Source organism: Coffea arabica, chromosome 5c (genome assembly GCF_036785885.1).
Source record: "Coffea arabica cultivar ET-39 chromosome 5c, Coffea Arabica ET-39 HiFi, whole genome shotgun sequence".
In the NCBI taxonomy this organism is placed as follows: Eukaryota; Viridiplantae; Streptophyta; class Magnoliopsida; order Gentianales; family Rubiaceae; genus Coffea; species Coffea arabica.
Window position 1 is genome coordinate 9780492 of NC_092319.1, and position 27699 is coordinate 9808190.

General features: G+C 35.9%; 1 protein-coding gene across 3 annotated transcripts; it reads right to left on the bottom strand.

The window, feature by feature from the left end:
• Nucleotides 1-14883: 14883 nt before the first annotated feature.
• On the bottom strand, nt 14884-24605 carry LOC113689683 (protein transport protein sft2). Of its 3 annotated transcripts, none has more exons than XM_072050553.1 (5): nt 24291-24605; nt 17893-18160; nt 17655-17759; nt 15469-15585; nt 14884-15257 (listed from the first exon to the last, which is right to left on the bottom strand). In XM_072050553.1, the coding sequence occupies exons 1-4, from the start codon at nt 24488-24490 to the stop codon at nt 15475-15477; spliced, it is 684 nt and encodes a 227-aa protein (XP_071906654.1). In that variant the 5' UTR covers nt 24491-24605; the 3' UTR covers nt 14884-15257; nt 15469-15474. The 3 variants fall into 3 exon arrangements, with proteins under 3 accessions (XP_071906654.1, XP_071906653.1, XP_027063219.1); XM_072050552.1 differs by having other exon boundaries at nt 14884-15268; XM_027207418.2 differs by having other exon boundaries at nt 15063-15585.
• Nucleotides 24606-27699: the final 3094 nt, after the last annotated feature.

Here is a 27699-nt window from a genome sequence, read left to right on the forward strand (position 1 = left end):
CTTACCTGTCTGGCTGCTGTAGGAATTGGGCCTTTGACAGGAGTCTAGAGATGGAAGACTCGACTTCACCATCATCCGAGGGAAACGAATTGCGGGTCCTCTTTTTCCTTGTTTCATCAGCCTCGATCCTCCAGCTCTCTCTACTGCTTCGATTATGGCTGAGAGAAGACCAAGCTCTTTCCCGAGCTCTCTCTGGTTTCCTTCACTGCCGTAGCTTCCTTCCCCAGCCGCCAATGTCCCCTTCCAACCTTGCTTTCTCTCGCCCTCTCTCGCTTCCCAGTTTTTCTCTTAGCCGTCAACTCTGCTTAGCTCCTTCTCCCCAAAGCCCGCAGCTTTTCTTTCATCAACCCCAGCCCCCGACTACCTCTCCAGACTCTCCCTTTTTGGCTATTTCCTCTCTGGTTTCTATCCAATGCTCCCTCACTCTCTCAAAACCAGCCGCTGCCCTCTTTCTTTCTCTCCTCTCTTTTTCGCTCCCCTTTTGTTTCGGTGAGGAGCTGCTGGTGGCGATGGAAGGCTGGCAGTAATGAAGGTTTTTTCAGCTCCAGTAGCAAAACCCTCCTTTTCTTCTCACCGTAGCCTTCTTCCCTCTCTCTCCCTCCTTGCGGCTCCCTCTCTTTCACTCTCTCTCAGCCTTTCTTTCATTCAGCAGCCAACTCCAGCTCTCTCTCTCTCGTTTCTCAGTTTTTCCTTAGCCCGTTCACTCCCTCTGTTTTCTCTTTCTTTTGCTCTTGATCCAAAACTCAGCCGTCCTCTCTTTCCAAAACTCTCTCCCCCTTTGCGGCTGCTAACCTCTCTATCTCTCCCCTCTTGCATCCCTTTCTTTTTATACCGGAATCACCCTCCTAAACCCTTAACCAACTCTTCTATATTTGCAGCTAAGGGCTGTCCAAGCCCTTCTTTGCAAGCTGCGATTTTCGCAGCTTGCTGTCGCGTATTGCTCTTTTTTTTTTGTTGAAAGTAATTTAACAAAAATGATAATAAAAACTAAGTAATAAAAAACAACAATTTTACATCAAAATAAACAAACTAAAACAACAAAATTGCCATTTTCAATCTTTTTCTTTCATTTTTCATTTTTCATCATTTTTCACTTTCAAGAAAGCATTGAATTTAAATTACAAACGACTAAATCATATTTTTTGAATGCTTTTTCTTTTTCTTTTTCCTTTTTTCAAGAAATTCTATGTTAAAACTTAAAAATAAAAAAAAAACTAGAAACTAAAAACTAAAAAACGAACACGACAAATAAAAAACTAAAAATGAAATTACACCAAAAATTTGGTGTCTACAACAAGTCATTTTAAAAATACATGTAAAGTCATAGTTCCATGTAATTGGGTCTAAAAAGATTAGAAAATAATATTCGGGGTAAACAGGTAATTAAATATTTAAATAAACTCATAATAGGAGTTTAAAAATAAATAAATTTTGCGAGTTCTCACGACTTTTCTTAATTTACTATTGATCATTCTTACTTTTTCAAAATTAATACACCCTTAATTCAAATATAGTCTAGAAAAACGTGTACTTGTTGTTCCGAACTAAACGAGTTTTAGAAATGTAACTTTTCTAACAAAACGCTTTAAAAACATAAGAGAGGCGTTTTTCCATATAAATGAATTTTAAATAGTCGAATTAAATAATTAATTAAGCCAGTAAAATAAAATAAAATAAGGAAATTTTCGGGTTCTCACACATTGAATAGTGTATCATAATCAGAAATCATAGTGTTTGACAATTTTGATTGTATTTCACTTGACAATCCTAGTGAACTTTAACATTTTTAACTGATCATTTGCCATAATAGAAGGAACAAACCTTCTCAAAGTGCAAACTTATTCGCAAATTCGACGATGGACATGCTTGGTGTTTGCTTTAGTGATTCAAATTCCTCCATTTTTTGAAGATGAACAGTAGGTTAAAAAAAAAAGTTAGGGAATGCTTCCTTAAATTTCTCCCAATTCATTGGCCATGCAATGGTAGGTTCAATAGTTGACTACCATTTCTACGCGTCTCTCACTAAAAATGGTGTTATTATCTCATGCTTCACTTCCTTTGGAACTTGGAATAACTTCAAGTTAGCCTCAACCTCTCCCAACCATTTCCAACCATTTCTCTGCTTTATCTAGATTCAGAGAACCATCAAAGGTTGGGACTTGCATTTTCTTCATCCTCTAATAGTGTACATGAATACCAGTCTATCTTTGTGCATTTGCCTATGTCGCTTGGGCTTGCAACTGCACATGGCCTTGCACAGCTCATGCCACAATAGTTAATGCTCTAATAAATTCTGGTGGCACCATCATTACCGGTCCATTGCCACCTTGACCATTCACAGTTTAATTGTTGTTTCCATTGCCACCTTGACTATTTGTATTTTGGTTGCTACTACCCTCACCTTGACCATCACTCCTAGCTTGTACCATTTTCTTAAAATAACAAAATCTATCAAAATCATCTATATTGTACCAAAGATCTATATACATTGAACAACCTAAATTCAAGTTGTAATGTGAGCCTTTTTAAAGTTGTTCTCGCTTTTTTTGCCTCAAAATGTAAATCAAGAGAAGAGTTATCTAGTGCAAGAAACTAATGAATGTAATAATCAACGATAAGCATGAATTTCATGAATTATTCAATCACAAGTTAAACAAGCAAATATCAAAGTTAGAATATTAATAAGAATGACAATAATAATGTTACTAATAATAAAATTGTCAAACATTAGGGAATAACCCCTCACTTATTACAACTTCTAATAGAGATTTTATATCAAGTAAGTGAAATCATATTGCTTGACTATGTGTCAAGACATTAAGGATTCACTATGTTCCCAATACCTAAATCTTTCTCATCCTCTCGAGCATCCCAAGGAGCATCGTCATTGTCAATTTCCTCCTCTACGAGTTCCTCTTACTATTCCTCCTCTATAGGATGCTCTTTCTCTTCTTCATTCATAGCATTTTCATTCTTATTCTTAACACAACAGATGCATTCTCACTCTCATTATTACCTTCATCATCTATATTCGGCCAAAAGTTTTCAAACTCAGGGACCGATACAAATGTGGCTATGATAGCGCAAAACTCATTTCTCTTTTGCTCATACTTGGCCCTTAGATCATGGTAGGCCATCTCTTGCTTATAAATATAATCATTCATTTCCTCCACCGCATTCTCCCAGTAATTGGCTTCAGTCCTCAATGTTTCAATATCCATTTTCAAATGGATATTTTCACACTTCAAGTTATGGACTTTCAAATCCAAAGAATTATTTCTATTCCTCAATCTAGCCACCATATCAACCACTAGATTCTAAACATCACACCTTAAAAATTCCTTCTCTTTTTCTACGTCAGCATTGGAAGCTAGAAGTTTGACAATTGCCCTGTGCAAGGCATCTTCCCTTAGTTCCTATCCTTGAATCTCATGAGCTTTCTCCTTAAGCTCCCTTTTCAAACTCTTGATAATCTCTCTGGTAGCCACCTCAACTTGTATTGCCTTCTTCATCCATTCCTCAATTAAATCAACAAACTCCTTTGACTTCTCAAGTTCCTGAACCCTAGTCTACAACATCTCATTTTCATCTCTTAGGTGCCTAACACTACATCCAATTGCCTCTACCAGACAATTGCACTCTTCTCCCTTAACATGATAAACAATGTGTCCAACCATAACCTACGCAACTAAAAAAATTCTCGTTAGTAGAAATTTTAACTTAGAGCAAAATTAAATCTCCCAAAATACATATTAGGAATCACATATCTTAATATCTAGAATCTATTCTTATAAGATCTAGACCTTACTCTAATACTACTAAAACTATCATGCCCTGAGCCCGCACCTTACCCGAAATGCAACAGTCACCGTATCCCGAAGAATATAACTCTCCAAGATACAAGGTATTAATCAATAATCATTACATCTTATTTGCCGAAGCAAGAGATAATCTAGTGTGGAACTTATTTCCAATAATACAGCAAATAAAAATAAAATGACTAAGCAGTTAATCCATTGAGCCATACATGCTCATTATTAAAATAACGGATCCAAACATAACATTTATTCAATAACGATTTGATTTTCTAGTAGCAATCCAACTCCAGCAATCCCAATTATTATCAGCCTCAACAAACTTGTATACATACTCATCCTTTGCGTGAAATGTTAAAATATTGGCATGGGTATCAACTTGCTCAATGAGTAAGACATACCACCATTTTGGATCGAATATGTTACATATATATACAATTATACATTTACAATAAATATACACATAAACACACAATTTTAGGAAGAGTAAACATTCTTTGCACATTGGTATCATATATAAACATTTATTAAACATTTATCAGCTCTTACTAATTACACCTCTTCATCGGCGCTGAGTACTTAGTCTAGTGATTGACCCCACTAGAACCGGCAATCAAAGGGACCTTTGGAGTACCCTATGACCAACATTGCACTTTACTTTATTTTACTTTACATTGACATTGGTAGGACTATAGCCCCTACTGATTATGTCGTGACCATTAGAGCCGTTACATTAACATTCACACTTAATCAAATAACTTTGTATAAGCATGAACATCTCATATAATTTAGATTTTAGAAAGTAACACCTTGTTAAACATTGCCAAAAATGATTTTAGAAAATACAAAGGAGTAAATCCCACTCACCTTGATCAACTTAAAAGCTAGTCCTATTAGGGTTCTTGATTCTTTGCCTTGTAACCCTAGAAAAATTGTCATATAACTTTATTATGTTATACATATATATAAATCGGGTGTTAATATAAAACAGCAATTTTTTATTTCTAAATGCATCTCTAAGAATCACATCTGACCTCAAAATATTTTGTGTTTCTTAAAATATTGAAGTTTTTATATTTAGGGCTTCCCTAAGCAACATTACTCATGTGTCATTACCTTGTTGGCCATTATTTCTTCTCTATTTCTTTTTATCACGTCGGGCACAAGGTTAGGATTTTTTAATTAGTCAAAGACTATTGCAAAACCAATAGGCCGACACTAATCACATCCTTGATTCAGAAAATTGTGATTCTATATGGTCCCATACTTAGCAAGTTTTCCTCATTATTGATTAAATATTCCTATGGTCCATATCAATCCCAAGTGCATTGTGAAGCTAACTCATCCATTTTATTTTTTGTAATGGATATGTGAATTGGTATTCCAAATCTAGCAATCACTTGAGGAATTTATATTACATCAATCCCATGGAAAAGTAACACTGTAATTTGTATATTCTAGAACCTATATAGGTTATGTAATCAATCAACTGGTGCTTCACTTTGTATCTGAGTGACTAGTTTATGAGTTTTCAAAGATCCAAAACAATGAATACTCATACCACTACCTTTTGATACCTCAATTGGCAAAGATAGCATGTCGGAGAAAAAAACAAATGTGCATTGTTAACCTATAATGCTTTTAACAAAATAAGAATATACAAGTTCATAGTCAATGACTACTAGATGAGATTTGTTCATGCAACCTACTAAAGATCCAAGTCAATTGTGAATGTATAAAACTTGTTTATAAAGAAATTAACACTCTGTTTGGATTAATTATTTTTGGAGGTATTTTTAAAATATTTTACTATAGCAATGTAGGTAAAAAACTTTTACTATAGATGAGGTTTTTTTAGGCTGTTTTTGGTGTTTTTGAGGTTCTTTTTGTTTGTGTATTACTGTAATATTTTATATGAAAAAAATGACTAATCCAAATGGAGTGTAAGATAGCAAGATCAACACCTTACTTGGTTGACAGATCTACATCACAGTAAGCCCTCCTCTTTCTTGTCCTTTTCAAATCCACTTTCCCAAGTGTTTCCTCACTCTCTCCCTAGAGCTTCACCTATATGGTTTGCCAATTTGTCAGAGAAAGAAACATGATTTAGTTTTGTGTTTAGAGGATATAAACCCTATGTTTAATTTTGGTGGTATCAGTTTTGGAGAAAAACAATACTTGGTTGAAAAGGTAATATCTTAATGGGCAATTGGAAATATCAAGTAAATGGGGGTCATTGGTGTTTGACTAGCAATCAAATATAAATGATATTAAATGTATTTTAAATCTTACCATATGAAATATCCTAATTGGTAATGGAAATGGCCTTGATTGATGAATTATTAATTATATCAATTGTATTTAAAATCCTACCATAGGACTTAACCTAAATGGAATGATTGTAATAACCTAATTATTAGGTTGTATTATCATTGCTCAGGAATACATGCAGTATCTGAAAAACAAAAGGCAAGGGAAAGAAGGGTATATGGCCATCAAGCTAGATATGGCGAAAGCGTATGATAGAGTTGAATGGCACTTTGTTAAAGACATGATGATAAGAATGGGATTCTGTGCTAAGTGGGTAAGCTGGGTAACAAGATGTCTGGAAACTGTATCCTACTCCTTTAATTGCAATGGAGAAGTTAAAGGATTTGTGAAGCCAGGAAGGGGAATAAGGCAGGGAGATCCCCTCTCACCTTACTTGTTTTTTATTTGCTCAGAAGGCTTCTCAAATCTACTCCAACGGTCACCAGACTGCAAGAATTTGGAAGGAATGAAGATCAGCAGGCAAGGTCCAAGCATTACTCATCTCTTTTTTGCTGATGATTCACTGGTATTTTGTAAAGCTGATGTGCAACAAGCAAAGGAAATCATGAGGATTCTTCAAGACTATGAACAGGCCTCCGGGCAGCTAATCAATCTTGAAAAATCATCTGTGTTCTTCAGCAGAAATATGACCAGCGGCCAGAAACAAGAGATATGTAGTACTCTAGGGGGAATGGCAGAGGCAAAGCAAGGGAAGTACCTTGGTCTTCCTATGGTTATCTCAAGAACCAAGGACCAGATCTTTGGCTACATAAGAGACAATATCAAGCGAAGATTGGAAAGTTGCAAGAATAAATTGCTAAGTTCTGCTGGAAAGGAAGTCATGCTCAAAGCTGTCACAATGGCCATGCCCACCTATGTTATGTCTTGTTTCAAATTGCCTAAGAAACTCCTCAAGGACATTAACTCAGCAATGGCTAATTATTGGTGGGGTGAAACAAATGGAAAAAACAAGCTACACTGGATATCTTGGGGGGGAATGGCTCAGAACCGACAGGATGGTGGGTTGGGTTTTAAGGATTTGGAAGCCTTCAACAAAGCCCTGATAGGAAAGCAAGTTTGGAGATTTATCACTAAGCCAAATCTCCTAGTCAGTAAAGTCTTGAAAGCCAAGTACTTCCCCAAGGAATCAATTTTCACCTGTAAAGCTCAGAGTAATGCATCCTGGTTTTGGAAAGGAATAATGGATGTCAGAGGGATAGTGGAAGAAGGAGTAAGAAGAAGAATTGGAAATGGGAGAAGCATAAACATATGGGAGCATAAATGGATTCCAAATTCTCCATCAAGTTATCCTACAACTTCAAGGCCCCCAAACTGTGAATTTGTATCTGTTCAGCAGCTGATCAACCAAAGCAGATGGAACACTAATATAATTTTCAGATTGTTCAACAAGACTGATGCGGAAAGGATTCTTAGTATTCCAATTAGCTTTGCAGGTAGACCAGACTCCAACTTTTGGACACACAGTGAAGGAGGTGAATATACAGTGAGATCTGGCTACAAGAGGTTTTTGGTGGAGAAGACAAGAAGCAACAAAGGGCAGGAACTTGCTGGAACTGGCTTTGAGACTGGCAGTAACCAAAACAGGCAGATTTGGAAGACACTGTAGAAGCTAAATATCAAACACAAAGTTAAGTTGTTTATCTGGAAGTGTGTTAGTGGAGCGTTACCAGTCAAAGAGGCAATCCACCGGAGAGCAGCAACAGTAGATCCAATATGCAAGGGATGTGGAGAAGAGCTAGAAACGATAGAACACACACTCTTGCAATGTCCCCTGGCAAAGAATGTCTGGAAAGTAGCTCTAGTTTAAGTGGGATGGTGCAAATGATCAGAGATACAACTTCACAAAGTGGTGGGGGAGAATCTCAGAAGCTAAATCTAGACAAGAGGGGAACAGCCACATTGGTCTTACTGCAAACATTTTATGGCAGATTTGGAAAGATAGGAACAAAAGGGAATTTGAGAATAGTTGTAACCATCAACCGTGCAAAGTAATCCAAAAAGCACATACAGAATGGTTGGAAATGGAGGATGTAAGAAGGCACGAAGCTGATTTGAGTACAGCAGAAACAATGCCAGACCTGGAGGTTGGAAATGAAGCACAAGAGGACCAGAACTTGAAAAGTATGACAGTGACAACAACTACCCTACTCAGGCCTGCTGTGGTAGGTATTGGGGTTGAGATCAAGACGAGGTCACATGACACAATAGAATCCTAGGCACTAAAGGACAGAAGTCATGGAAACAAAAACACGGACGCGGCTGCAGCAATTAGATTAGTATTGTGCAAAGCGCTGCACAGGGGATGGCGTAACATCAAAGTAAGGGTCCAAAACAAAGAAGTGCTGAGACAAATAATGCTTGGGAAAGCATTGGATGGCAGGTTAACAATGATCTTAGAGGACATATTTTGTTTAAAGCCATTGTTTCGAATGTGCTATTTTTGTTTAGATAAGAATGATAATAGTACCGCTAGTGCTAATGCTAGCTTATATGCCTTAGGCATTTTGTTGGACGAGGAAGCATCTCTTCCTCTGTGTTTTTTAACACAAGTTGTACAGCTTAACGAGCCGTTGCTCGACATGTAAATTCATTTTCTAGATCAATGCAAGTCTACTACCGTTTCAAAAAAAAAAAAAAAAAGGTAGGTTTGATTGATTTTTGATTGGTAATCAAATATTAATTATACTAAATATAATTAGAAAATTACCATGGGAATTAAAGAAAATAGACTGAGTACATTCATAGAATCTTATGACTAGTGTTTAGTAGTATGACTTGGTTCATTTGCCTAAGTAATGATTTTTGGGAAATGATTTGTCTAAGCAATATGGTAAGGGGATGATTTTAGGGATATTACAGGGGGATTGTTGGATATAGTTATTGATGTATTCAATATTGGGAAGTTAGAGGAAGATGAAAAGTGATATATTAAAATGCACCCATTGATTAAGGGGTACTTTTTATTCAAAAGTTGTCTATTTATTAAAAGATATCTATTGACAAAGGGCTACTTGATCATTATGAGATGTTTGTTGATGAAAATGTATATACATATGAAACTCTATATATCTAAAATGACACATTTCTTTTAGAGACGTCTAAACTATTTTTATAAACAAAAGTTGTAGACATCATTTGCTGCCCTTTTTTAACTTTTACCATTATTTCTATCATTTTTCTTCTTCTAATCAAAACCAAAAATTCTGTAAACGTTCTTGGGAGAATTTCTTTATAGCGCTGTAAGGAAGTTCTAGATTTGGCTTTGTGATTCCCAGAGGAAGTTGCCACAAACCCAGTAGCAAATGCTGGGGACAAATTGCCTTAACGAAAGTGAATCTGTTCCTGTCAAAACCATACTCTAATTTTTCTATAGTTGTAGTAGTATTTTCTAACAATAATCTCCCACCTAGTCCTTCTCCATGTTTACCCATAATTGGGCATCTTCATCTCATCAAGAATCCAATCCATCTAACATTAGCTCTGTGACAGCCCCACTTTCCCTAAAGGCGAACCAAAGGGGTCAGCGGACCTTCTGCCCCAACTCTCACCAGAACTCACTACATTCCATAGCAAGAATTACTTGAAATTTCTAAACTAACCAAAATAATGTTCATTACACCCCAAAATAATATTTACATACATCCAAAAGCTATTATGTAGGTTCGCGTACAAAAGATTCATCATTCGGCGTCTATCTTAACTACAACCCAAAAATATATACACTACAGTCATTTCTACTAAAATAAAAACTTAAAGTCTCTCAAAACATTTCAACAGTATTCTTGAGCACTCTTGGATCCGAATCCTGTTAAGGAAAACAAAACGTGGGATGAGCTTACACCCAGTGAGCATTCCAGGTAAACAGGCAAAATAAGATAATAACATAATTTAACATATGAGCACGTTTTTCCAAGAACATGAGTTCAAGTAAATCGATACTCAACTTTAGAAACTGGTAGTGGAGCAATTAATTGTAATAGGAATCTTTCAATGTAAAATACTTAATAAACAATAACATTCATACGTGCATTCAATCATTCGTTCAAGTAAATACAAGGATGAACAATGATTTGAACATTAAAAAGATACGGAGCCCATAGGGAGCAACATTCACCTTATAACTGCCAATAAACAATCCCCAACATTTTACCACCTTATAACCTCTGAACTCCCACCTTATATCCTCCGAAAGATCAACAATCCCCTCATTTCATATTCACCTTATGCCCTCCAAAAAATCAACATTCCCCTCATTTAACATTAAACATTAAACATTGTACTCAAGACATTTCGGCAAAGAGTTTTGAGTTTTGCACTTAACATTGGTAAGTTATAAACCCAAACTGTCTAGCTGATCCAACCTCGCAAATGGCGGGTCTCGGACAGGGTGCCAGCATAGGTTAAACTCAGTTCAGCCGATGCGATAAAGTACATATCGGCCTACATTCTTGCATATTTATCACGCATTCATGCAATGTGAACATGCACTCATAGCAAATTAACAAGACAAGAAAATCACAACAGTCATTCACTTATTCGCATGTCATTTTAAGGAGAGCACTTAAACAAATAATAGCATTTTCTTAAGTCATGCATAATCAAATAACATGCATTGGAATACTCACCAGTCAATTGCAACCCTTCATTTTAACGCCGGTTCGTCCTCTTGAACTCTTTCGAGTCCTGTGATCATATGCTATATTAAAAGACTAGCAATACAAAGCCAAAATACATGAAGAAATTGAAGTTTCAAAACTTCATTTAGAAAATGCATCAATTCACAAGTTTTATACCCATATAACCTATCAAAATATAATATTTTCTTGTTGCAATCGAGAAAAAAACCTCATGTGTTTAGTAAATCAACGTTGCAAAAGTCATTTGGAGTACAAGAGTATTGATTATAGTCAAACGTTTGAAAAAATTAGAACAAGACTTTCAAAATACAAAGTTGGAAATTGTCCGACCTAAAATGATTTGAAAAAACTCATTTCCACTCATAAAACCAAGCTCCAAATGGTTTAACAACTCTAACTTAAAGTTGGAAATGGAAGCAAGAACAAGTTTAGAAAACAGAATTTTCTCCAGTTTTGTGTGACACTGTTTGAAAAATCGTATCGCAAGCTTCTTAAATCCAAAATTTATAAACTTTATATCGTTGGAAAATAGACTCAAAGGAATACAATTTCCTAGGAGACACATTTGCAAGATTCTGCTCACAAGTCAGTCAAATTCCAACCTCAAGTTGCTACTTTATCCAGTAGAAAGACAGAATAGGTGTGGAAATTCAATCAAATTTGGAAAATCACAGATATTCATAGGAATTGAGAAAAATTCTGAAATTTTCATAGTATAAAGTATTCTGAGTCTAGTTTCAAACACAACAAGCAGAACTCAATTTGAATTTTTCTACACCAAGATACAATAGATTTTCCAAGGCTGCTCAAAGTCTCCTGCAGAACAAAATTTTCAGCAACCCTTGACTTAAGCTCATAATTTTGGTTCAAATCCAACTCACAATCAAAGTTTAATGTCCAACATAGTTTGTGGAGCAATATTTCTCCCAAAATTTCTTGAAAATAAGGGCTAATAGCACTCAAAAGTTTAGGCCATCAAGAAGCTTTCAAAACAGAATTTTTCCACCAAACAAAATCCAACTAAGATTCAAGCTTTCCAAGAAATATACACACAAGCTACAACATCAAGCTTTTAAAACACCAAAATCTACCATAAACATTCATCATAAAAGCACAAGAATGAACTTGAAGTCATCTACCTAGTTTGCCATGAAAATATAAGAAATTTTCCTCAAGTCATCGACCTAAATCAAGGTTTCAAGAAAACCCATCAACAACCCATCAAAGATTCAATTTTTCTAGCTACAAAGCTACTAGAAACTTGAAGGAAAAAGAGGGTTTCAATCTAATACCTCTCATAGCAATTTCAATCAAGTAATAAGTCCAAGTTTCCTCCAAGAGTTGCCCCCAAACAAGACTTTCTTCCAAACTCAAGCAAGATTCCAAGAATCATCCAAAGTTGGGGAAGATTTGAAGCAAAAATGGAGGAAAAAAGTTGAGCTTTTCTTCTCTTTTTTTTTCCTAGCTATCGGCCATCTACTCTCTCCTTTTCTCTTGATTTTGGTTGCTCTATTTATTTATTATTTTTTTAAGGTAAGAAAGGAAAAATTAAATGATAAGAAAACTTGGTCAAAGGTCTCCCTTAATTCCTATGGTGGCACTTGTCATCTTCTAGAGTTCTTTAGGTCTAAGTGTCCCAACACTTGTCACCTTCTAGAGCTCTATAGTTCCAAGTATTCCAATTCTCTCTCTTATTATACTAAAGTCCTCCTTTTTTTCCAAAAATTCCTTTTTACACCCCACTATAAAGGAAATTTTCATTTTACCCTACACATTAACTTTCACATGTAAAGTTTAATAAAAGCATTAAGGCAAAATCATCATCAAATCAATAAATAACTAAATAGATGACTTAATAAATAAAGTACCAAATTGTTAAACTAGATAAATTAGCAAATTTCTAGGTTCTCACAAGCTCAAATCTCCAGTAAATATGGTCCAGTTCTCTTGCTTTATTTTGGTTCTCACCCTGTCCTTCTCGAATCTTTCGCCTTTTGCTACACTGGAATGCCTCCCTAAGAGTGAAATAGTCTTTACAAATCGGCCCAAGTTCCTCGCCGGAAAATACCTCGGCTTTAACTATACAACTCTGGCATGGGCCTTGTACAGTTAACACTGGAGCAATCTAAGAAACATCACTACCCTTGAAATATTATCAGGTAGTCGAGTCCAGATGCTGACGCACATACATTCTAAGGAGGTTCAATTTGTTTCGGCACCTTCTAAGGGCCGCTCCGCTAGTGCTAATGACCATTATGGCATGTCAAAATGAAATCAGCCTTCGTCGAACTCAAACTGAACATTATGATGTGGATGATTGCTGTAAAGCAATATTCTGGTTAGAGGTGGCAAATCAACCCACTTAACTAGATTTACCCATACCCGCCCATGAATAGATGGGTATGGGTATCTTAAATTTTTGTATATGGGTATAAATGGGTTACCCAATAATACCCATTTAATAAATGGGTATTATTGGGTAACCCATCAAACCCAATTAACCCATTTAAAATTCTCTTCCCCTCAAGTCTCTTCTTTTCCCTTACCTTTTTTTTTTCAAATTTTTCATTTTGTCATGATGTTAACATTATTATTATTTGTTGGTTTTATTTTATTATTTTATTTTTTCTTAGTTTGTTAACTTGCTCATTTTTTAGCATTACCAATTTATGATAAATTTTAGCCTATTTTCTTATCTTTATAAAATGAAATTTTAAATTTATATATGAAAAAAATGTTAGGGGTTCAAAATTTTAGGATTAAGTTTTTATATTAATTTTTATAGTACTTAATTCAAATTTTTATATTTCGTATTATTCAATTATTAAATAATAGGTAATTTTGTGACATAGAGTATAAATGAAAAAAATTAGTAATTAAGTTTATTGAACATTATAAGTAAATATTTAAAACTAATGATGGGTACAAAGAGTGGTATAAATTGATAACTTAGTTTGCAAAAATGAATTTAAATGAGTTTGCAAAAAGTTAAAATAAATGAGTTATAAATGGGTAATTGGGTTACCCAATTTATTTTTTGACTTACCCATTTATACCCATCTAATTAAATGGGTATAAATGAGTTGACTCACTTATATCCATTACCCATTTTACCCAACTCAAATCCGCCCAAGTCACCCATTTTGACACCTCTAATTATATGCGATCTTATCAAGAAAATATTAAAAAAAAAAGAGAGAAAATTACAGTTTTGATCCTCAATAATTTGGCCAAAGCAATTTTTTTGGATGAACCCGTGAAATTCACTGTTATCCCAACATATGGGAAGGACCCACGAAATTTAAGCCTGAAACGTTTATAAACTCGGAAGTCCAAAGAGAGGGATTCGTGTTTATGCCATTTGGGTGTGGTCCAAGAGCATGTCCTGATGAAAATTTAGCTAGACGAGTTTGCAACGTTGTCATTGGACTCACATGAGTGAGTCAGTAGGATCTTCTAACATGATTACATAAATTCTCTACAACTATTCGTTATATAGGTATCGAGATCGGTTGCATGGTTTTGTGACGCTCTTGATTAGTATTTTCTCCTTCCGTTATCCTTTGTCTTACGGATGTTACCTTCTTCTCAATATATAATGAATTTATTGGAGAATTTGAGAATATATAGTTTGTTTCAAGTCAAACAAATTTGACAATACTGGTAATTGTCAGCAATATGCCAATTAATGCATTGGTGTAATTAAAAAGGAAAGTTTTTAGATATTAGAAAAAACAAAAAAAAAAAGCATCTTTGCCCATCCAACTTCCCGAGACCCAAAGATTAATCCTTGTTATAACCATAAACATTTGAAATCAAACGTCAAGTGGATGCAATAGGATTAGGAACCCTCCATTAATGTTTAAAATCTTATCTAGTACCAAAAAATTGCCCTTATCTCAACTTTAGGTTCCAAAATAGAAAAATTACCTTAAGAGAAAAGATTAAATTTTTATTCACTATCAGTGTAGTGAATTTTTTTACACTAAAAGATATAGATGTGTACCACCTACACAAAAAGTAAATTTCAAATATAAATTCGATTACATAACATGCATCTATATCTGCTCGTGCATACACTGATAATATATAAAAAAAAATTTATCCTAAAAGAAAGGATTAAGTTTTTATTCACTAATCAGTGCAGTGAATTTTCTACACTAACAAATGTAGATGTATACCACCCATGCAAAAAATGAATTTTAAATTTAAAATTGGATCACGTGGTATGCATCTACATCCGCTTATACATACATTCAGCATATATAAAAAATTATCCTAAGAGAAATATTACCAGATACATTTGTTATTTAGTCCGCTTTCATTGTCTATTACATGTTCTAATGGATGTCAGAAAGCGTGTTCACATCATGCTGGTCACTAAAATATAGCAGGCGCCAACTCAATTGACAATCTCCATCCTTTGGCCTCTTTCTCTTTCAAATTCTTTTTTGCCGCTCCAAACAAAGCAAGACTATTCCATCACTTGAAATCAGTATATACACCAAAATGGGATTAAAAAATATACACATAAAATTAAGAATTTAAAGGGCACAATAAAAACTTTGTGATGAACAATACAACACACGCAATGGCAGCATCCTTGAATTTAAAGATGTCAGATTCGTCATCAGACTAGCTACACTTCTGCAAATGATGATGTAGATGTACGGATAAACAAGAACCTGATATCACCTTCCAAAACATCTTAGCAGAGAAGAGGTAAGCGTTGAGAAAAGAAACTTTAGTCCAGCCGATCCACCAGGAAAGTAAGAAATCGCATAGTGCGATAGTGCAATCACCTACAGAATTAAACCAATCAAGTGTTTTAAGTCAGGCTCTTACTCCAAAAGCTAAATCTGATGTTACGTTGTTATAGCATATCATACGCATTATCTACCACTCTCACTTGTTTCCCTTTTGGTAACACAAAGAAGTAATGTGTCAGTATTTGCCTACTATATGTATAAACAACGATAATACAGCCGTTTACTTTTTTGCTTTGACTAATTGTTTTATTGAGGGGTGAAAACCAAACTCTATATGATGAGTGTGGGTGAATGAGAAAGGTCACAAGCCAACCATAATCATCTGTGGCACCTCTACGAAGGCACTTGACTAACCTGTAAAATAGAAAATCTCATCCCTCTTAACTACAGTCATCATTTCCATGTTCAAGATTTGGCAATAGGCAAAGAGGCCAAAGTAGATAAAATTAGAATGTAAAAGCTGCACACAACCAAAGAACAAGGGGGCAAAAAAGGAAAACGAAACAGCTTTACATCAACATGACAAAATAAGTATACTCTAAAATATATATGAATATAATCACACAGAAAATCCTCCAACCCAACCATCGTCTTACATAGAGCCGTGTTTTACAGTGATCTAGCTTGCTTGCAGCAAGCCTCTCACCAAACATATACAGCATAGTGTGTAGCTGCACAAACAATCCAGGTGCCTTTTGCTTTCACTGTTTTGTCATGTCCCCATTTAAGGATCTTAATTCTACATCAAATTCACATGGACCCTGAATACCCAAGGTAGCTAGTGCATTCATTGGTAATTACCAAATTTAATGAGAATAATTTATTTTTACAACGTAGGAACCATTTAAGCTTTATTGGTAAAGCAGTTAGAAGGGCAACCACAAACCTAAATATCTATCATCATGGGGAAGCAACCCCTTTTTGTGTTAAGGTGCTGCTCTTAAAATGTTAAAAGTATTTTGTACTACTGGATAAGCAAACGTAATAAGGACAAAGAGGAGATCTATCTAGGATTATTGCCCAGAAATATTCTCATTGATTTCTTCCCTAGATAGTTAAAAAAAAAAATCAATGAGAATATTTCTAGGTAATAATCCTAGATAAATCTCCAGTTTGTCATGCTTTATTACATTTATTTATCCAGTAGTCAAAAAATATTTAAAAAAAAAAATCAATGAGAATATTTCTAGGTAATAATCCTAGATAAATCTCCAGTTTGTCGTGCTTTATTACATTTATTTATCCAGTAGTCAAAAAATATTTTTAACATTCTTAAGAGTAACACCTTAACACAACCCCAAACAGCAGCTCTTTTTTAACTCCCTAAAACTGAAAGGTGGATTGGCCCCTAATTATGTTATTTTAAATGAATATCATAGAGGTGAATCCATCAAACCAAATTAGATCTGTTAATTAAAAAGAAAATATTTCCTGAAATGTGTTCTAAAACAGTCAAGTCATGCGAATAGCATAAGGATATAGCTTAATATAGTCTTCAACTGTATAACACGGAAGTTGGCTTAAACTCTTCGATCTGAAGTTACAAAGACCCCATTTGATATCTCTAATGCAGTTAAAGGCTATAAAGATGCAAATACCCCTCTGCTCCTATTCATCATCTCCTTTTTCACCTAAAGTCACAAAGACACCAGTTACCATGTTTTTAATGCACAAAAAGATTTTAAAAATGCACATAGACACTACTCATTATATTCATAGTCTCCTTTTATCTTCCGCTCCCGCAGCTCTCAGGCTTGTGATTGTACCTAATTGGTACTCTGGTTTCCTTGATCCATTCCCTTTCTCTAGATTTTCATCCAACAGTACCAAGACAAATTCTTATGTGCACAATGGCTGTAGTCTGCGTATGACGAGTTGTACCCCTAACATTCATCTTTTACATCAGGCATTATTCATAAACTACTACTAACGTTTTGAGTTGATGCATAGTTTGGAAAGAAGGTAAGGTAGAAGTTCTATGATAATTGTGAATGCACAAGGAAGAATGGTAGAACTTCTGCATCTCCATTTAAATAATTCCCATGGTCTTTATTGCTTAATGATGCAGTTACTGTACATAGAGAAAGGAGAGGATTCCATACCTGTAACAAAGAGAAGAAAACAGAGAGAATATAGCTGTGAAGCACCATAGAAACATATATCGTTCCCACGGTGCTGCCTATAAATCCCAAAGTAAAAGGTAGTCTCTGGAGAAGTACAGAAAGTAGTACAGGATCAGAGTACAGCACCAACTAAATACCATTAATCAAGCCAGCATTCATCGAGCCAGCATAACATAAATTTTTTAGACCAGATAGGTTTCCAGTTTCACAAAAATACCTCTTTTGATGACATGTGTCCAAGCTGATCTTTTGGACCTTTAAGGGCAAAGAACGAGCCAATGATAAAGGCACAGCCAATTGTGAAGCATAGAGCAAACTTTTGGGGTGCTATCACCATAACAGGAAGGAAAATGGAGAATGCTATTATAATGAAGAACACACCAGAAGCAAGCAAGATGCCGAAGTACAAGAGAGATTTTCCAGAAGGGACACTACTTGTGGCAGATTGGAAATTCCCTGGCAGATCCCTCACTCCCTTCGATACGCTGTAAGACAGAACAGAATTTGGATAAGATAATAATAAAAAATTAAAAAAGATATACTTCGAACAAGTAGCACGTAAAGTTTCTTATTCAAGCAAAAACAAGGACTGTAAGTAATCTAAGTATAAACAAACAAGCAATCAGAGAAATTACGGCCAAAACATTTGGTTATGCAAAAGAAATCTAAATTCTGTTTATTGAAGAGTTATAGTTATTGGAAAAAGAATCCCTTAGACTAAGAAGCTGGGGATATCTATGAAATGCATAGCATGATAATACCTGAAAGATAATTCCGAAAACATTATAATACTTTCCGATAGGCACATAAAAGATGACTAGAAATGTACAAATTACATACAGTGTTAACATGAGAAACATCCAGTGGTAATGGCATAAAAATTTGGACCAAACCAAACAATATGTTGTTCAAGCTAAGCCAGTTAACAAGCTTCAAAATAGAGTTCAAGTATTCCAATCGGTGGGGCAAGCATGTGAGGATAGTTCTCCCAAACCATTTTATGTGTAATAAGCTATGTTTAACAAGTGGCATGCTACAGAAGTGTCAAATCTACAATTTGAGAACTTGCTTCTGTCCTATGCACAAAAATTGAAAACCCTGAGTGTTAGAACAGTTAAGATATTATAAAGTAGATTTTCCATGAAATCTACTTCAATGAGACACAACAAAGAAAACACATACGCCAGAAGTCAAGCCGTAATTCTTCGCATTACCTTTCAAAAAGATTAAAATTAGGCAAGCTTCCTAAACTTGCAACAATACTTCGATTTTACAAGAACCTCTAATGGGTGTTTTATGAGTTCCATCTTCAGACACTTGACAACATCCTGTGAGTTTAACCTGGAACAAACAACTAAAATTTAAGAGATTAATTGTTGTTTTGGCTGCTTACCTCTTAATGAGGTATCCTAGTAGCTATAGAAAAAAAGCCAAACCGAAGAAGTAAATAGTGGAGAACTGCATGAAGGACCTTTCCTTTGTATTGTCATTTATGAATGCTATAGCTTTCAAAACCATAGGAATTTCTGGTTGTTCTTTCCATAATGCTTCTCCTCAGCTCTTCCAACTTGTCATGTTCCTTTCAGTTTAACAAGTTATGTAGTATCTTCAGAACCTGAACACTAATTTCTTGCTTGGATTACATCTTTGCTAAAGTGTCGCCAGTTTCCTTACAGTCAACTTTTTTTTCCGGTGTTATAGAACTTTACAAACCATACATTCCTGATCTGCTTTTATTTGTGTAAAGTACCATCCCTAAAAAATGTTACTCCTCATCTGACTCGGGACACTAGATTGCAGAGCTATACCTTCATGTCTCCTTAATGATACCATGCTTATTTCATCATGCCAAATAACATTCCAAGTGAGCACTGAATGGAGCTGATAATCCAAGTTAAGTTGGGGATCCCATATGTTATCAAATGTAGAAGTTAGTGAATTTAAGCCTGAAAATATTTTTAAAAATAAAATAAAAGATAAACCTGGCTTCAGAAAAATGACAATCCCATACAATAGGCTTGTTTAGGTATGGTAACTCTCAGGCAGTATTATACAAGCCAATCTCAAAATAAAGAAAGACTGAGCCATGAAAAATGATGGTAATTCATAGCACTAGTTTCTTATCATTCTCTGATCATGATATGATTCAGCCGAGATCATATAATTGATCATCAGCATAAAACTCAAAAAAATTTTAGAAAACCAAATCCCTTATTAATATGACTGCCTCTTTGCATGAAAAGGTGGACCTGAACCAAAAGAAGACATCTTCTGCAATGCACAAGATCTCATAAAACCACCACTAGAAAAATTTCAGGCAAAGTGCATGGAGATCATCAAACTCTTCAAGAGTCTCATCTTGCCATCCCAACTACTTTTAATTTCGTTTTGGTATCTGAATGTTAAAACATGGATGTCACATGGACATTTTAGACATTCCATCAAGATGCTCCTTCAAATAGCACTAACATAGGACCCACATTTGAGATTATCAACACTCTATTGGGTTTGTATGTCAGTTTTAATGTTTTCTTTATCTTATTCTGTTTCCATTTTTGCTTTCTCTTTTTGTTTTTTGTTTTTTTTTTTGTTTTTTCATACTTTTCTTTCTGTTGCTCCTCCTTCAACCTTCTCCATATTCTCCACACCAACACCATTAGGCCCTCAATACTGCCTCCTGCAGCCCACAAGACACTCATAACCACTTGCCTGCAACACACATGATTTCCAAACGATGTAACCATGAAGACCATTGCATAATCCCTTGCTATATCCCACCAGCATATTGTGAAATTTGGTTTCTGCAGAAAACATACAAGATCAAGAGAGATTCCCAATCAAGGAAGCCTACTGGTGTACATAGACCATATGATTTAGCATTGGAATATGAAGGTTTTATTCTAAGTTGGCAAAACTTCTAAGTTTTTGGCTTTCATTCTTTTGATGCCCTGTAGTAAAAGGATCAATTGTAGGTTGTTTTGTATTCTTAAGGTTAAAGAGAGATGTGAGAGTCGTGCTGATTTATTGGAACTTAGATAAAGGGCAGTGCAGTATCGGATATGCAGCTAACCATGATTATATGATGCAAAAAAGATCACTTTGTGGTAGTTCTAACCGCCCCCCCCCCCAGGAAATAAAATCTATGCCACAAAAGAGTTGGGAAATGTGTCCATCACCCAAAAAGTTTATGGCCAGCAGTTGTGGATGGCAAATGCGTGAAAGCCAGCTTTAGGTCATGACAACAGCATTCTGGTTGGAGAGGTCTATTGAGAGGGAAGGAAAGAAGAAAGCAAAGCAAAAGACCAGGAAAAGGAGAAAGAGAAAGAAGAAACAAAATAATGTATGGTGGTTTTAACAATGATGCCCACTAACATGACCTTAAACTATTGAAGTCCATCCAAGTTAACAGGGTTAGATGGTTGCATCACAAATATCATAACAAAATGAAACTAAGCATAGTTTAATTGGAAAAGTGGGACATTTTAATAAGTTTAAAGAACATGCAAGCAATTACCGAAACTTTTCAAAAGGTATATAAAATTTCCTGTCCTCCATAGTAAATTTCAAACAATAATCGGAGCTAAAGAACATAAGAGTTGTCCCTGAAAAGCACTTAATCAATATCTCTTTGATACCTTGCACCAAGGGGTCTCAACAGTTTGATAAAGTCCAACATAACAAAATATTAAATACTTTGCAAGATTGAAGGAAAACTTTTTCAGTATAAACACCACTCTCAAAAATAGAAAATACATACTGACACCAAGGGAGCCTAAATGCAGCCATAGGTGGCCACCCACTGAGAATGGAACTCTGAAGTAGGGTCGAAAAAATATTCAAAAAAAAAATAACAACAACGTCCAAGCAAGCTCATTAAAAGCATTTGCTACTTGGCTCAAGCCACATAAGCATCTGCAAAAATAGAGGTCCCCATAAGGGCACCAAGAGGAGTACTCCCCAGCTTCAGCTTATTTAGGTTGCAGTTAATATCTAATCCCGAAACCTCAATTCAATGTACCAGAAGGGTTTTGGACATAATGAAATATGTACTAACAGACTGAGTTTTCCCTATTCCTATTTGCCAATGCAAAGAGAGCACATTAATTTTTCATATGATAAAAGGCTTCAGCATGCTCTTTAAAAGGCTGCCTACAAGTCTCAATAACTAATTATTGCTTTTGAGCTCATCAACAGTCTCTAATTTAATTGAGATTTGAATGAGAAAACCACATGACTGGAGACCATGAAGTCACGATATCAAATAAGAATAATTCTCTATAACAAATTTTACAAGTAGAAAAAGTTACTTATGCAAAGCCAGGTTGAATGCACATAAAAGCGGATGGTCGTGCCTACCCCAAATTATGTTTTCAATTCATGTTTAAAGCCAAGTTATGTCTTCAATGCATATTTCCTTAACCAAAAGGAGACGCTTCCAAATATATCTGTTTGCCTTGGATCCTTGTTCAGCAAATCATATACACATGCCATGATTAGTTTTGTTTTCTGGGCATACATTATACATGATTGTAAAGAAGCTAGCTCTCATCTTTGAGTATCCAATAGATACACCATAAGAACAGTGAATTTTCTTAACATTTTCTATCCTCTGAAGTAAACTTTGGTGGTTCTCAACGTGTTTTATCTGTTCCTCTTCCCAATAAGGATTCTTCACCCAAATGGCGAGAAAAGAGATGCTAGTCCTAGCTTCCAATACTTGTGATATGCATCAGGCATTTTTCCGTTTTATTGGATCAAGTGTTGCAAACTTCAGGCAAAAAATCAACTTTCTGACAACAAAGGAAATGATACTGGAAACATGCATCATGAAAAAGCTGAGTACCATTCAGAAGTTTTTGCTACCACACTGGCTATCCCCTTTATGGTCTCATCTGTCCATCCAGTTTCCTCTGTACATTTTCAATTAAAATCCTATCCACCAAATAACAAAATAAATTGAGATGATTACAAATTATCATATTTGATCTAGCTAATCCGTCGCTGATATCCACCAACACGGACTTCAACATGTTAGGTTAATATTTGCATTCTCCAAATTGTATTCTAAAGCCCCTATTCCACCTGAGACTCATTCATAGAGGTCTCTCAAATTCTAAAAGAAAATCATACACTTATCGAGTCTACACAGGATCATGCATTAAAGACAGATCCATTGAATGTTTTAAAAACATTTATATTTGAAACTCAAAAGGCCAATGCTATTAGTCAACTTAATGCAGCTTTGTTGAATATAATGCTTGACACTTATCTTTTTGTGAAGCATATTTTGCAATAAGCTGGCACACGATGTTAAGCAACTTCACATTAAAGACGGTCATTAGGCTTCAGCAATTGTTAACTGCATAAGAGAAGCTAATCACTTCTAGACTATCAAACACATAAGTTCAAACTGACAAGGTTTTTAGCACTGTCTCAGAATAACATACCAATGGAACCCAGATTCAGTTGTTTTGGTAACAAGCAGATCTCAAGCAAGATTATAATGAGCCAATCTCCCATGGATTTTCAATAGCTAGTTAATTAAAATAGAGTACAATAATATCTAGCCTGTGGTCCCTCCCCAAAAGGGGTGGGGGGGTGGGGAGTGAATTCATTAACTGCAATTTGTCAAATTTTTTCTACTTTAACCAATTTTTGTGTCCTGCTATCAGTTTCAGACACCATAGTGACTCTGAATCATCATTCATAGCAAACTAACAAGACAATTTTGGATAACCAGAATGATTAAGGGAAACACTGCATCCTTGCATGAGAACGTGCATTTCAAGCGCAGCAAAACATTTATGCACTCTTAGAGGACCCCAGTATAAGTAAAACTCTCCAGCAGCAAATAAAATGTGCAGGTTTGCAAAAGACTGCCAAAGGAACATTAAGTTTGCTCCTGGTAAGCTCATTCTTCCTCAATGCAACTTCAGTGAAACACATAACCATCTAAAAGAAAATCCGAAAGGCGATACTTGCTTAATTTTAGCTTGATATAAAAACTCCAAATGACCTCTTTGCATGTTTGAGAAGGATACTGGATCGACACATACGTTTCTCACCCAGCCAACCAGCATTTTTCCTTGACCTCCACTGTCCGTCATATATCTGCCTAACTACAAGAAGACTAGAAAAACATCACGTGATCCAAATTAAGCCAAAGCCAAGGCTTACATCCACCATACTATCCAATATGTTGCATCAACATTTTGATCCCCAAATACAATGATATAGCAAAAATCCAGCTAAACCTAATCAAAATTGGTCTTTCAAGAGTCAAGACCAGAACATTCACAAAATAACCTGCTCTACACAAGCCGATGCGCTAAAATCTCAATCGAGCATTACACTTAATGTTTCTTACGTATTCGGAGACTTCATAAATCCTTATTTCATGATCCCTAGGACCAATTCTACTGGAATAGATGCAAATTCAGTTTCAAAGAAGCACATTCTACAAACAGATGTTCTTTCCTAAGTAACTTCACATTGGCCAGCATGGTTTTTACAGTTCAAAATCTTTGCTAAGCAATTTTATGACAGAAAACAATCGACTGATTGTTTAAACAGGAAATCCAATATTCATTCAATTCGTAACTGCCTGATTCTTACACATTAAAAGTGCCGGAAACTTTATCATTGGCCGTTCTGACAGCAGCTTCGAGATCAAACCCTAACCCGGAAGAAGACTCCGCGTCCTCGGATTCTCTTGAAGCCGCATAAGCGTTCCAATCCGCTAACAGAGATGAAGGCGCTTTCTGGAGATCGCTGCTTGGTCCCCCTGAAAACCACGCTTGTGCTGTTTTCTGCATCGTTTTCTGACCACCTTCTCCTTTGGTCCCAGGGAGTTCTGACCAGAGATCTCAACGGTTTAATATGTCAAATCTACTTCGCTTCCCGGGAAACAACTCTCGCCGGTTATGCTGTATTCTGTAGGACACAAAAGGGCACTTTTGGTATTTTACTTAACCAAAAAGGTTTTTTTTTTTTATTTGGAGATAATTTCACATGGATTAACAGCTAATGCATGTGAGATATTTTACACCTGTAACAAGTGTACGTGCATGGCCATGGGGCAGATACGATTGAAATTTGGATGCAATTGTCCTATTGTTATACTTTCTGTATATAATATGGTGTGCTTTTATATAAATTTGCTGAACTCATAAATTTTATTCATGTACATCAACTCAATCTTTAAATACAATCACATCTGCAAATGTATATCAAATTGTAGACAAAATAACCATACTCAATCGCACATAATTCAATCGTATCTTACCCCACTACCTATGTGCATGCGACATATGTAAAAATGATAGTCTTACAATCGAATTTAGAGTATGAGATATGCATTTACATCTACTAGCGTGTAAAAATATGTCCACACTGATGGTGCATTATACGATTAATCTAATCTTATATCCCTAAGGTTTGCTATAAAGTGGAGAGAGACCTCCCCTTATGCATGGAAAAATTACACTCACCTCAAGCGCCTGATTGTGCAAAGTCATTATACAAGTCGGTTCTCATTTGATTATTTCACTTGATTTAAGGTCACAATTGAATAATTGGTATTTTTGATATTGACATCAGCCTTTGTTTCTAAACTTTAAATATTTTGATATGAACAAAAATTTTTTAAAAATCTAAAATTTAGAATCTACCAAGTCTAGCTTCAGGTCACTTTGATTTTTTTTCCCCCTTTTCTAGTAGGGGGAAGGGTGAAATTTGATAAATAAAGAGGGTGACAGGGATTGTTGGGGATAATACAAGAGAAAATAGCTTAAAGTTAGAAAGCAAATGATGTAAAAAGACTTCAAATCGTGGCTCGATATCACTTCAAATCTATCAAGTCCAACTTCAAGTGATTTCTAATTTTTTTTTTCTAGTAGGGGAAGAGTGGGATTTAATAAATCAAGAGGGGGGGGACGGGGATTGGAATCCAGGACGAAAGAGCCAATTATAAATCAAAACTTTTAAATCTTATAATGTCAATCTCAGCCACTAGCTAAGACTTCTTCTCTAACATCCTTGGCCAATATTATCCTACAGTTAGCCGCCTCGTGGAGCCGTGGGTTTTGTTCCTGGCGGTACTGGACAACACAACAGACTAACACCTCACCAAAAGGCATCGGTCAGGTGGGAGACACCACAACAGGTTATTAAAGCAGTCCAAGACTTCCTCCCTAACTGATGTGGGATCATTACAATCCACCCCCCTTAAGGGACCCAACGTTTTCGCTAGCACACCGGGATCGGGAGTCGACTCTGATACCAACTCTAACAACCCTATCCGATATTATCCCACAGTTAGCCACCTTGTGGGGCCGTGGGTTTTGTTCCTAGCAGTGCTGGACAACACAACCGGCTAACGCCTCACCAAAAGGCCTCAGTCAGGTGGGGGACACCACAACAGATTATTAAAGTAGCCCAGGACTTCCTCCCTAACTGATGTGGGATCATTACAATCCCCTAATTATTGCCTTAATTTCCTTAATATTTTTATAAATGAGTCAAACTTTTAAATCATTTTTCTTTGTATAAGTTAGTATACGTTAAATTTGAAGTGCAGTATGGACGTGGGACCCGCTAGTGCGGTAAGTGCGATAAAATTTTGATTACTAGGTGAAGTTTTGTATAAAGGGTTATTATTTTACAAGGTGCTACGAGATAATTAGCTCTGTTTTTAAACTAGGACCGGATCGGCCGGTTTGACTGGTCGAACCGGAAACCGGCCAATTATCCGGTCCGAGTTAACACTAAATACCGAAAATTTAAAACTCGGTCAAACCAGGTCAAAAATCGGGTTTGACCCGATTTTGTGATAGCCTCACCTTCCCCTAAGGGGTACCAAAGGGATTAGCGAACTGCCTGCCCAACTCTCGCCAGGACTAATGAGGTAGTTAAATACAATCTAAATCGTTCCTGAAAATAAAAGAGCGCTCAAACGACGCAGAAATCACAAAATAAAAAAATGGAAACGGGAGATGAACATGAACAGTGACGGCCACGTCACAATCTGGCTGGAATCTGTCCGAAAATCCAACCAAACATCAACAAACCATATAAACCATGAAACCAAACATTTACAAGCCAAAATAACATACAAAAGTGACCAAACACGTTTATACAAGTACGGTTCCAAATTTACAATTCAAAAGAGAAGGTTGGATCAAAATACACTTAGGGATTCATCCATTAAGGAGCTATACAAAAGAGTATTTAAACTAGCTCAACTCGGCAACAAAATATCATAATCTTCCAAAAGGTGTCCAAATCCCTGTAAGGAATACAAAAGTAATAGGGTGAGTTTTCGCCCAATGGGGTACTGTCACCAAAACAACGAAGTTCACATAAGTATAGAGCCCATCAATTCAAATTCATTCAATAAAGAAGTTAACTAATACCACATATCAATAAAAATTGGGAAAAGGATACAGACGGCTCTTAGGAGCCCTTTTCCCCGCTTGCTATTCTTGATCACGTCTCATTGACTCTCCGCCAATGTACAAAGAGTAACCAACCGTAGACCCCACTTTCTCCAATTCCTTCCACCTCACCTACCCCTACTGGGCGCGAACTCCAAACAGTTCTGAAACGGTAATACTCGAGTATACTGAAATCAAGAGTCTCATACTCAATGATTCCATATAAACAGTCCCCATGGATTGTCAACTTCCTCGACCAAGCCCTTGCTGGCTCGATTCAGTTGACCACCAATGAGGTTGAACTTAGTGATAACAATAATGGTCGTTGGATACTCGTCCAAACGACACCAACTCGAGTATGTTCACGTAGAATTCAATTGATGCAGTAAACAGTCACATAAGCCATAGAGCGCGAGAGCGATAAAGTACACCCTCGTCTCAAACAATTTCAACCGTATACATAAGCATTCAAGTCATAAATTTCAAGTATAAGAAAGCCATGAAGTAACAATCATGTGAGTAGTACACTCACCAATCAAACAAAGGAAGTTTCACAAATTTCCACCCAATGAGCGTTTTGAATCACTGTC

Bases quoted from the DNA above. Each gene is read 5' to 3' on its own strand.
- LOC113689683 (XM_072050553.1), bottom strand. From the start codon at position 24,490: ATGCAGAAAACAGCACAAGCGTGGTTTTCAGGGGGACCAAGCAGCGAT. The intron at 18,161-24,290 runs GTAAGAATCAGG...TCTGTCTTACAG, and splicing joins GTTTCCGGCACTTTTAATGT to CGTATCGAAGGGAGTGAGGG. The intron at 17,760-17,892 runs GTATTTTTGTGA...GTACTTCTCCAG, and splicing joins GACACATGTCATCAAAAGAG to AGACTACCTTTTACTTTGGG.